The sequence below is a fragment of the Falco punctatus genome (assembly GCF_963210335.1).
Source record: "Falco punctatus genome assembly, chromosome: 10".
NCBI classification, from domain to species: Eukaryota; Metazoa; Chordata; class Aves; order Falconiformes; family Falconidae; genus Falco; species Falco punctatus.
The window spans coordinates 8,275,046-8,287,654 of record NC_137590.1 but is presented as its reverse complement, the minus strand read 5'-3'; the positions used below and the strand labels follow the sequence as shown (position 1 = coordinate 8,287,654).

The following is a 12,609-nucleotide window of genomic DNA, read 5'->3' as shown; positions in this document are numbered from 1 at the left end:
TGAGCAGGCAATGTCTTATCACTGAAGCAATCATCACCTTTCAGGAATGAACTCAAAGGATTTTTTGGCCCAAGAAACCAATCTCTTCTATTCTGCATTGTTGCACAGACTAAGTGTGCCGTACTAGAGAATCTAAAGCTGACAAATGTAAGCCAAGACGTATCAAAAAATAGACTGCATGCTCTGAGGTTCACATGCTCCTTTACAGCTATTTTTGTCAAAAGCTGAATGGAAAAAGAACTGCTTAAACAGCCACTAATCCTGAACCATTCTTACAAGACAGCTATTTCTCCTTTTAAGTCCCCTACTAACCATAGGAGACTTTGATGAGCCAAGCTTTTGTTTCTTTCCATTCTATGTCACTTCCTCCTGGAAGCAATCATGCCTCCTTTCCATAAGCAAGACATGCCAATGACAAAACCACAAACTTCTGACAGAAGTCAAAAAAAGATTAATCACTGATTATATTGCTGACTGATTTGCCTAGAACAAGGATGATGGCCTCACTTCTCTTGAGCAGAATTCACATTGAAGGTGCAAGAAAGATGTCCCATAACCAATAATAATAATTGTTAGTTAGCTGGTAATATTTTGCATGAACTGTGTCCAACAGGCTAATTTGATTTTTCAATGGGTTCTTGCAGCCCATACCAGACTGCTTATGACTTATGAGTTCTGTCCTGGAGTGCAAGCACAACATTTCTCCAAGTAACACTGGGATACATTAACAGAAAAGTGGAAAGATGCTGAGGAGGCAATATTGACGTTTGTTCTGAGGACAGAAGACAGCGTGCAGAAATGCCAGCACTCCAATATCTTTTGTTTGCACTGAAGCTGGTAAGAATAAAGCCAGGAAGCTGCTTTTCAACCTCCTCAGAAACATCGGCCACATAATTTTTTTTTAGCTACTTCACTTTATCCTGTCCCTCTCCATTTATTTATGCAGTTACTAAGAATCATCAGAAGAATAGCTCATGGGCAACAAGTCCCGGAGGAGACCTTGGCTGGTCACTACTTGCCGTTAGGAGCGCATCGTTAGTGACCACTGCAGTTGCCCATGTCACAAGATGTGCGAAGATCGAAGACAAATGTTGTGGTAGGTCGTAGCAGACGTGAGGTGGTCTGTGCACCAGCGATTTGAGAGGGAAGTTTCTCTACTTCACGTTTGTTACTCTTAGATGACCACGGTGACCTGCACAGCCTTCTGCTGTTTGCAGAACGCCCGGGTAAGCACAGCAGCACATACCTGTTGCTCTAAGTGCTCATCCACACAATTAGGTAGTGCCAACGGTGACGACAGCCGGTGCGCCACACGCTGCACAGCACATGGGTCACAACCCCGCCATCAAGCAGCATTCCCCACTCAGTTATGCCACCCACATCAACCTCTCTCTCACACCCCGGCTGCAGGCCGTGAAGACACACCTAGCGCGGGGGTTTGCGGGCACCCAGCACAGGAGGCCCGCACCTGGCGCCGGCGGGGCGAGGCGAGGGCAAGGCGGCCGTCCCCACCCCGGCCTGCCTACCGCCCCAGGGCCGCCGCGCAGCCAGGGCAACGGAAGGGACCGCGGCAAACGCCGACTACCGGCAGGCCCCGGACCGCGCCACCGCAGCGCGGCCGCCAGCCGCCCCTCACGGCGCCACCACCTGCACCCGCCTCACGGCGCGGCGGCGCCCGCGGGGGGAGGGCGGAGCCGGCTGCGCGCGCCCCAGCGCCACCTGGCGGGCACGGCGCCCCGCTGCGCGCGCAGCGCCCCAGCCCTCCCCGCGGCGGCCGCGCTGCCAAGATGGCCGCCCCGCGCGCCGCCCGCCGGCAGGGCCCGCGGCACGTACCGCGGCCGTTACCCCGCAGAACCCGTCCGGCCGCCCCAACAGCTCCTCTGTCATCTTCTCCGTTTCTTGCACCTGAGGGGGAGAAAAAAACCACCACACAGTGGCAGAGCCCAGGCTGGGGCCGCCTGGCAGTGGCCGGGCCCCGCACCTTGGCCTCTCCTGCCCGCCCCGCGGGCGGCCCAGGCCGAGCTGGGGAGGTTTCAGGCCAGCGCCATATCACCAACTCACCAGACGCAGAGAACTCATTATATTGAGGAATGCTGACCGTGGGGGCTCCGGGAGGCCCTCGCCACCCCCACCCTGGGAGGTGACCCATTGGCGACAGAGGATGTCCCCAGCGTCCCCCTCAGCGTGGGGGACGGGGTCTAGATCCCATCACTTTTCTGCCAGTAGGCTTCTAAACGTAGAATGTCAATGTGTTATCTCAGCAAAAGCTCCTTGCCAAGCATCTCGCTTGAGTTTTGAAACCAAAAAGTTTATTCTAACGCTTGACTTGGATGTAACAACAAAGTGGGATTTACAAAAGTCAATTTGAAGTTATGGTTTGCCTTATTCACCGACAGAAAACTGGGTGAAACCCCCCCAAAACCCCAGCCCTTCAGCAAATACCTGAAAGAAAAAAAAACAAAAACAAAACACCCAAAGAAAACAACAACCCAACAAACCACTTAGACTATTCTGAGCAGAGAGAACATGGAAAGAAAACCAAAAGCAGCTCCGAGGGCAGTTTTGGACAGCTACTGAAATGGTTTTCTACTATCAGAAACAGAACCCACGTTCAGAAACCAGAACTCTCAACAGCTACAGCAGTGTCTGCGTAAAGCCAAAAGGCCAGGCATTCCCGCGTCTGCAGATGACAAAAGCTGATAGTCTCACTCTTAACTGAAGTTTAGAGTTGAAGACTTGTTTACAAAATCTCAGTAAAGAACTGCAACTGCAAGGAGAAAAAAAGCTTCTGTTCTAAGCGTATTTTGAAACGCAGAATAACCAGAGTTAAAATGCAGGAAATGGAAATCAGTAAAATTCAAAGGCCACCCCAAGTCCTGCATTTGCACTGTAATTTAAATAGTTTTCAAAGTCCTGTATCTATCCTCCTGTCCTAATCACATCTCATTCTCCAAAATTACAATAATGAACCTGATGAAAACCTCTTTTTCTTAAATAAAACCAAACACAGGGAAGTTGTCCCATTTGTTGGGCCTACTTTGCTTAAATGGCCATCGTAATACCAGAACAAGAAGAGCAAGAGTTGCCTTAGCAGACCTTTTTATAATTTTTCATCTGGGCTGTAATGAATGATCTTGCTCCTAAATGAAGTTTATTATCCTTTCACCTGGTAATAAAATTAAGGAAACCTGCGTCACCTCCAAAATTCAAATCGCAGTTATCGATCCAGCAGTTGGGCTAACTCCAGGATCCTTTTCGCCATTCTTAAAAGTGCCCAAGAACCTCCCAAAACAGGTCCGGTCACTCTTGTTGGGAACAATACAGCAAAAGGAGTTGCTATCATGTGAAGTCATTAGATAGAAGAAAGGGTGCCAGAAGAAGAAGAATAGGTAAGAGGAGAAATGTACTTTGTCAGCAAGGGGTAGAATGGAATATACTAGACTCGTGATTTACATTAAAGCAAACATTAAGAGCAGCACACATTTAAGTTCACCCCAAAGACTGCGCTTGGCATGGACTGAAGGTGGTCACTGGTACACAACTCCTCTTACGTTATAAAACCTGTTCCACATAAGTGGAGCAAACGTCATTCTCTACAGAGCCTGGATTAACTTTCCAGCTCAAAGGAGGTGTTGTTATGCCTCTGGAGATGTATTTGCAGCCAACTTCTGCAACAGAACAGATTTGAGGGAGCAGTGTCAGGTATGGAGGTACTCCTGGAGGCAGCTTCTGCACCGATGCAGAGATGGCAGCAATAGGGAAGGCAAAAGCCTTTTGCCAGAGAACCAGAGAGGAGGATCAAAAGAGAAATGCAAGTTACTAACAGGGCAACAAATTACACACACCACTCTAGAAAGGGTGTTCTGAAAAGGCTGTTAGAAGCCAGCCAGGGAGCAATCACACGAAGCCAGGAGACCAAAACCACCACGTAAAGTGAGCGTGCTGTTCTGGGAGGTCTCCAATCATGCAAGTGAGGGAAGAGCTCAACTCCTCGTCACTTCTAGAACAGTCATTTAAAAACTAGAAAGAACAAATTATGCTATCACAAAGGAGAAGGAAGGAGAAAAAAGCCTTAAGCACATGGAAGAAATAGCAGCTGTTTTCACAAGGGCAAACATGCATGAGCACATATAAGACATAACATGTGCTGAGGATAAATACCTGTTCAGTAGAATGCAGATATGAGCTCAGGCCATGTTCTGAATAGCAGGAATGTGACCCAACTTAGCCTGAAAACCCTCTCACTATCTTAGAGCAGCACTGGTATGTATTGTCTCAGAGAAATTCTTAGCAGCTGGCCCCTTCATCAGCCTAGTGACCACACCTGTTAGCCTATTAAAGTTATTTCCCAAGATGCTTGTGTCTCATGAACTCTGTGTGAAGTCTTCATGGTGGCAAAAACTATCACATTATTATATTCACACTGTAATTTCACTTATACAAGATTTAAGAATCTACCCACAAAAGTTTCACTGCCTCTTTTTTGTGGATGTATCTGGACAGAAGAAACCTCAAGACACATGGTACTCCACAGGTTTATCAGGAAGGATCCATAGATGCTGTAAATCAATGCATGGATTTCAGTGGTGCTAACACAAGTTTACATCCCCTAACAATCTGTTCCATGTCTATCTGAAGTAAAGATTTCTGTGTGGAAAAGCTGTTTTCCTTCTGCTGTTCCTTTGCATGCTTAAATAAAGGAACAGAATTTCCACACCTAATTTCTCCTCAGAAGGAAAGAGCACTCTTCCTCCCCACTGCACATAGGCTAACTCTGGAAAGAGCACTGCTACGCAACAGAAAAATGCATTATTTACAAATAAGAAAGATTTCCCAGTGATTTCATGTTACTGTTATATGTTTGTGAAAAACTTGTAAGCATTGAATCTGACAGTCTGATTTCTTGAAGTCTTCGTAAGGCCAAGAAACATAATTGCTAGCTTTTTTGTTAAGTGTATTTTACAGCAGAGCAATCTCAGTGGGTGGTGCAAGCATCAGATGGTCTACAGAACAATTCTATCAAACTCCCGACATTTCTTGGCAAGTCTGTGCAGTCAGCTTCACAGGCCTGAAGCCACTAACACAGCCTCATGTTCAGGACTAGCACAGTTGGCTTAAAGAGGTAGTCCAAAACTGGTATCAAACTTACAGCTTCAAAAAGGCTGTTTAATGGTAGCAATCGTTAAATGCATGACTGGTACAGCAGGTATAAATTCCACTAATTGGACAGATGATGCATTAAAGAAACATCCATTTGAAGAAGTTGCATTCGGTGTACAGGTTACTATCCTGCTCTGACTAAAGTTGCAGACACACTTGAGGCAGGTAGCTTGCTGACATTACTAGCCCTTCTAATATCTACCGTGAGCATCTTGCATTCATAATGTTCATAAAGATTCAAACGTTGGAGTAGCATGTGTTAGAGGACAGAAGCAAAGTTTATTGACACCACTGAGAATAAGTTAATTCAAAACAGAATCACAGTCCTTAATCTTTAAGGAGTGTTACATAGCCTGAAACATAACAGAAGACAACAATAGTAAGCAACAATAGAAAAATAGATGCAAACAAACCACTTAACACTATTTCTTCAAGGCATGCTACTATAAAAACACACTAGGCATAAAAAGCCAAAATACTATGTTTAACAAAGACTCAACCACAAATACTTAGCAGTTCCATATGAATTGCAAAAGAGAAAAACAAAATTCTAAGGGCTCAATGTACTTAAGACACCTTCTGAAATGGTTAAAAGGGGCCTCTTGCAAATTGCAGTATCAACAATATATTTACCATCATCTGTAATTAGGTACTTACTAAACAGACCATACAAGCTCCTTCCAGGTGATTACAGAACTCACTGTATACTTATCATTAAGATCTGAAATAAAGCCCACTGAACACATTTCAAAGTTATGGTGAAAATACAAGGGTGACAAGTCTTTCTTAGTTAAGACTGTAATTTCACGATCACTTTAAAATTATATAAGCTGGTATAGGCAAGAAAAGTAGTCTACCCTTTTCTATCACTCACGGGCCTAAAGACAACCCTTTCTTTGCATGTGAAAAGACAGACATTCAAAGTGGAATGAATCAGGAAATTGCTCTGGGTTGAAAACTAACTATTAATGTCTTTGCCACATCATTTTAGCTCAGATCAGTTTGACTTATTTCATTACACAGCCGTGTTACTGCTAACACCAAGAAAGAAAACAGGTAACAAGAGGAAGACACGTTGGATCTTTCAATAGCAGTGATAACTTATCATGAAACTTTAGCCAAAGGCATAACAGCACCACTTCCAGATGGCATTTTAATGTTCCCATATATCCACTGTTGATTCTCCTGTTTATTTATGGAAAGAAAACAAAACAAAATTAAAACCATTATTTCATTTTGTAACTTGGAAAAATATGCAGTCTAGCTTTGAGGTTAGCTTTCCTTTCAGACTTTATTTTATGTAGTATATACTGCACCTATAGTAATATCCTTTTCTCACCACTTCCCTTTAAATGTCTTTGTTTCTTGGCAGCAATCTCCTCCCTCTTTACTCCAAGCCTGAGATAAAATAAGCTTTTGTAACTCCCCCTTATCACTCCTTTCATTTTGCCTCAGCATTATGCTCTTACTCAACCTTATGACAATTTACCTGCTTTTCCCAAGGATTTTTTTTTTTTTTTTTGGGGGGGGGGTGTGTTATACCAAGCTCACTCCTTGATAAAAAGATTTGGGTCAGGTATTTTATATCGTCAGCTGTTCAGGCCCACGAGATAACGAATATAGTGTTTAACTTGTCACAATTAAGGAACAGGAAAAAAGAAAATTCAGCACTAAATCTCTTCTACAAAGTTTTCCAAAAAGCCTTCTTTCACTTAAAAAGGAAACCTGCCTTTGTTGGAATTTGAAGTGCTCTCCTAGCATGTCATTAAGACAAAGAGGTAGGCATAGAGAACTTTAAAAATAGCCAAACCAGAAAACCACACAGCTCTTTATAATATTAGAGACTCCAGCTGGAACATTTCAATATGGCTGAAAATTAACAGGTTCTTCAGTATAATATCCTCCTATGCCAGCTTCAAAATACTGAAAAAAACCAAACCCCAACCAAACAAAAAACTCTACAAAGGGAAAAAAAATCAGTGTACAAGGGGAAACAAGAAGAACAGAATGGCAAGTGTATTTCAATGGCAAAACTAGTCTTTTACAGCTATTTACAGGATACATTCAAGCCAAGGCAGAATAACATTATGACATGCAGCATATGCTCGAAAGCATTCCCCTAGCAATATTCTCTACCGGACTATACAAATACTTTATTTTGCATTCATCATTATTGTAGTCTTATTTGGTACAACGGCTACACAAAATGAAAAATCATAATGAAAATTAGGAGTTATATGCTAGAGGAAATTTTAAAATTTTGTAATTAGCAGTAACAAACACAAAACTAAGGCAACTCATTGTGAAAAGGAACTGAAAGCCCTCACTCTGATTTCCACAATGCTGTGATATGCAACAGAGCTGAGCTAGCAAGGCAAGGCCCATAGGAAGAGACACTTAAGAAGATGCTTCCACAAAAGCTGTGATTAATCCTCAAGCAGGAAAATACCTGAACTGCTGCTTTGAGCAAGCTACCAATCTGTGCAAGAATCAAGAGAGATCAGTATTAAAACAGGTGTTAAATTTCAGCTGAAGATGCCTGGAGGAAACCTAATGACTTGCAAGTAGCACAGAACCTAAGTTGTTTCTCTATTCCTTGTAAGAACTAGCAGGCTTGGTACTCAGTCACAAAAATACATAGTCTGCCATACAATGCTATACAGGAAACTTGTTTTATTAACTGCCAGGTCTTCTTTATTTCTTATTTAACACCAGTATGAGGGGCACTTGATAAAACCGACAGAATCTGGCTGATGTGAACTAGTTCTTTAACAAAACGTATTCCCTACTAAGTACACTTTGAAATGTCACCTTAATCGAGCTTGAAAATTCATTTTTTTAATTAACAATTAACATTAAAATAAAGCATTAACGGTACTTGCTTCTGACCTGCTACAGATGTGTAGATGACTAATAGAGTAGATCCTAATCCAGAAGTAAGACAAAAAGCTGCGAGTGGTTTAACTACGTGAAAGTTATGTGGGTATCACTGACTAAGCATTGTATCATCTCCGTGAAAATGCTGAACAGAAAACCAGAACAAAGATACCAAGATCTGGATGCATGTGAGTGGTCTGACTTACTGCAAATGATAGATAACCACATATGGAGAGATGGAACTGATGGAGTGGTGATGTCAAGGGAGAGGCACAGGCAAAATAATTCTCTGAACAGTGAAACTGATCAAGAGTTTCCCCTTTTTTTTTTCTTGGAAACAAAAATAAATCACATTTTACTGCCAAAACGAAGGAAGGAGGTGAGCGGAAGCTGTTTAAAGACTGATTTAGGAGTGTTTTTTATTTCGACAAGAGGAAGTTTTAAATGATCTACCCAAAGAGAATGTTATTCCTGTCACCTCCAGGCTGCGGTGGGACAGGAGCTGCTGCAGGCCAGGAGGGGCGATGCTCCCGGGAGCCCAGCTCGGCTGGTGTGCAGCCTTCTCCTCGTTTCTGGGGGGCGGCTGGGGGGGGGGGAGGGACGTCTTGGCCCGCAAAGTGCCACCTCACAACGTCCCTCCGCCTCCAGGGAGGTCAGGCCGCCCCTCGGCGCAGTCCCCATCCGGCCGGACCGAGCGGAGCAGCCAGGCCGGGGTGACAGCCGCCCCTCCGGTCCCCAAACCGCGCATCGTCCGCTCCGCGCCTGACCTCAGCACCAGCAGACTTGGCTCCCACACAAAAAAAAAAAACCAACAACCAAAACCAAACCAAATAAAAACCCAGAACAGCATCAAAGCCGTAGTAGTTTTAGGGAAGGGAGCCTGGGAACACTTACTCAGCTGTTCAGGAGCTCAACTTTACCCAGCACAGCACCCCAGGCGCGGGGCCCGGAGGCCAGGCCGCGCCAGCCAGCGGGAGGGTCCGCAGCCCCCGCATCGGCCGGGGAGAGCGGGCCCCCGGCAGCCGCCGGCCGGGCGTTAGTGCCCCCACTACGGCCGTGCCCTGCCCGCTGGAAGCCCCCCGGCCCCAGGCAGCCCTTCCCTGCCCCAGCCGCCCCTCGCTCCCCCGCTGACGGGCTGCCCTCCCCCGCGCCTACCTTTTCCCCGGGCAGGCAGAGGGCGAGCCGCCCGGCGCCGCTCTCCGCAGCCGCCGTCCCCGCCCGGGGCTCCGGGCACTCCCCCGGCCGCAGCATCCCCTCGGCGGCCGCTCGCCGCCGGTCCCTGCCTGAGCTCCGGGCAGCCGCCGCCCCGCCCCCGGCCGCCGCTCCGCCCCCTCCCCGCCGGGGCTGCCCGGGGCCGCGGGACACGCGCGCCACCTAGCGGCACCGGCGCGGCACTGGCAGCGGGCTGCGGGGGTCTCGGGGGCGGGCAGCGCGCACGCCGCTACGGCTGCGGCGAGACCGCCCCAGCGCTTCCCGCTGACGGGAGAGGGGCCAACGGCTCAGTGTGCTTAAACGGAAAAACGATTCAACATGAGCAGCCCCGCGGAGAACCACCGGAGGCACACCGCCTCCCCGCCCCGAGCGCCTCACCTGCCGCGGAAACCGTGCCACTAACAGCCTTTTGCTTTAACGAGCCCCCACTGCAGCCTGGCAGGCAGGCTGGTAACTAGGTGATCAGCTGCAGTAGATGACTTGGTAACGACTGGGAAATCAAAGGCTGCAGCTCAGAAAGCAGCTTTTCAGGCACTCAGAATTTCTCCACACCCTGTTTGCAAGGCAAGTACTTAAATGACCAGATGCTAGAGCCATTCAGTTTTATGTTAGGCTGGGCAGAACTTCTGACAGTGCTTAAAAACATCCTGTCCTCCTCCCTAAGGACAGTGCCATGAGTGGCTCCCTGTGGAAGCCTGCAGTTCGAAAGACTCTTCTTACACCTTCTGGATGCTTCCTCACTGCAGATGAAGCTCTTCCTTGCCTTAGGCTCCTTTAAAACACTCTTCAACCAAAGCACTGTTTTAGAGAGGGACAGATGATGAAGACGGCAGTTAGAGTTGAAACAAAGATGGCCATCTGTTCTCAGTTTGCTAGCTGTTCCTTCTCCAAGCAGGAAACAGGACCGACTTGGTAACTGATGATCAGTCAAGGATTGGTAGGTAGAACAGGGAAAATTTCTCAGTGACTGTTTCTTCTCAAGAACAGCCTTCTCAGCTGGAAGAGGTCAGAAGCAGCCTGCCCTCAAAAGAAGTTTGGCCCATGCATCTTGTACAAAAGACCAACACTAGGGTTGAGTAGACTCTAGTAGTATGGACATAAAGCAACCTGCAGTACTTCCCACTAACCCGTTTGAGACATTACCTAATTTTAGAATTTTATACTATATAAAACTACTTTTGAGTGCTTCCAGAGCAGAAGGCCGCATCAGGCCTGCACTATCATCCAAAGTTTTCTTGGCTTTGGGTAAGACCAAATTATTGCTGAATAATGGGAGAAGTTTCAATTCAGTTTAGCATTCATAAGAAAATGCCAAATTTATGGTCTGTAATTTGCTGAGAAGATCAAAAGCAGCCAGACTTGAAGAGGTACTTGAAGCAACAGGAAAAGAGCTCATAGGTTGTTGCAGGATTTCCCCAAATCTTTCCTCAAAAGTAGGGACAGACACAGCAAGCTAAATCTAGTCAGTGCATCCTGATGATAGCACCAGACAGGCCCTTTTGTGCTACACTTGCGGTGACTAAAAACCTCTTATGTGAAAAATTGTACAGTATTTGCAAAACCTGATCTTCCACTGACCAGCACCACATAGAGAAGAATCACATTCCATCCCTGGGCAATTAATTTCTCTTTTCAATTTAAGCTCTCCAGATCCGGGCAGCCTTCGTCTGCGTGTTTGCAGAGTTAACAGCATAGACCTGTTCCCTGCTCAGCCAGTCAGGTACCATTTATGCTGCAGACCCCAAGGGGTTTTATTCTGTATCTCTGAAAGCAGTGTTTCTATCAGGGAAAGATGTACCAAATAAAACTTCATTGAGATTTGGAAAGTATATTTGGGAAGCTTTACCAGATCAGAATGAAATGTATTGCAGATTAACTGCTACAGAACTAAGTTTTCCATTATAGATGGGAGGAAAAGCATGAAGAGGTATGTTTAGAAGACAGACAAGGAGCCAAGGGGAATACTTTAGGTGCTTTAAAAGTACAGCACCAACTTACATTCCTCCTGGTTATTTCATATAGACTATGCCATCCATGTGAGCTTTAGCACTAGCATGAATTATTTACTGCAGAGGAAACCTCTCAAGAGAAAACAGTGCTAAACAGAACAGATCACACATTATATTTCTGTTTCCATGATCAAATGGTTTCATGACCTCTGCATCTCAGCTGTGAGATTAGGATAACCCTTCTGTCTTCACTATCCTAACAGTTTATCAGTTTAAAGCACAGTCAAAATACAAGGAAAGCCACATGCTGAATTACTTCATTTTTTCAAGATACTAACTCTGCAGGATGACTCAAAAATCAAACTATTTTCTACATTATACAGATCCAGTTTCTAATGACCTGAAGTATTTTTGAAGGACAGTTACATCATTTCACTGTTTAATAGCCAAATTGTATTGCACAAGTATTTTTTTTGCATTAAGTTTTACCTCATTTATTCATGTTTGCAAAATGTACCTACTTTTCTTATTTTATAGCACAGCATAGAAAGAGTATGAAGGGCAGGCTTAACAGGGTTATTAGGGATTTAAGCTATTAGGATTTAAAATTTCTGAATTAAAAGTCCAAGTGTTTTATGTAACCTTAAGTAGCATTCAGAAAGTCAGAGAAATCTATGTTTATATATTCAATACTTTCTCCTCAGCATTTTAAGCATTCCAAATCCTTTGCATCCTCCAACTGAAAGACGAGTACCCCACTTTTCCTTTTTTTTCACTGGGTCCACAATATCCAGAACAATAGCAAAACAGCAAACGAAAACAGATTTAGACAGGTCAGATTACAATACACATCAGCTTTGTCTGTTGTACCACACCAATGGAATGTGTTTTATACAAGCATGAACCCCCTGCAGTGGATGCACTACTTTCTCTAGTTCCTCTCACATTATCTGCTGTCCTCATCTGTCCCTCAAACTCTGTTCCTTGTTTCTGAGCATTGACATTGCATCAGTGACTACAAAAAAAAAAGCACTATATCGGTAACTAGGTGTTACCAGGTGCTCAAACGAAAGCATTCTGAAGAAGTCATTTCACCACCGAGAAAGAGAACCATGTTCTCCTGTAGAAAGCCAATGTGGGGGCAATAATGCTCTTACTTTCTTAAACGGTAATATCACAGAGCCCAAGTCTTTCACACTGATGCAAGGTATTTCCTCATACTATCAGGTAATAAAATGGTAGTTCAAGTAGAAAGGAAAGTTAATTGGAAGGACAGGAAATAATATCTTATTTGGAACACTTCTGAAGTGCTATAACAACAAATGCTGGTTAAATAGCACAGCACTTTTTCAAATCACTTTGTGCTTCATATTTCTAAAACACTTACAAAATCAAGCATACTACATTTACC

The 12,609-nt window shown here is 45.0% G+C and overlaps 1 protein-coding gene across 5 annotated transcripts in view; it reads right to left on the bottom strand.

Moving 5' to 3' along the window:
* The window catches only part of BCAS4 (breast carcinoma amplified sequence 4), a 49,786-nt gene extending 37,178 nt beyond the window's left edge, over window positions 1-12,608 (bottom strand). For 2 of the 5 annotated variants that reach the window (XR_013930806.1, XR_013930807.1), the window contains exon 1: window positions 9,193-9,276. Coding sequence is in view for 1 of the 5 variants with exons in the window: in XM_080405110.1 (XP_080261236.1) it covers window positions 9,193-9,288 (96 nt within the window). In the remaining 4 variants the exon portion in view is untranslated. Of the gene's footprint in view, window positions 1-1,246; window positions 1,544-5,419; window positions 6,346-9,192 lie in introns of those variants that run through there. The other 3 variants (XR_013930805.1, XR_013930808.1, XM_080405110.1) reach the window with 3 other exon arrangements.
* Between the last annotated feature and the right edge of the window lies 1 nt (window position 12,609).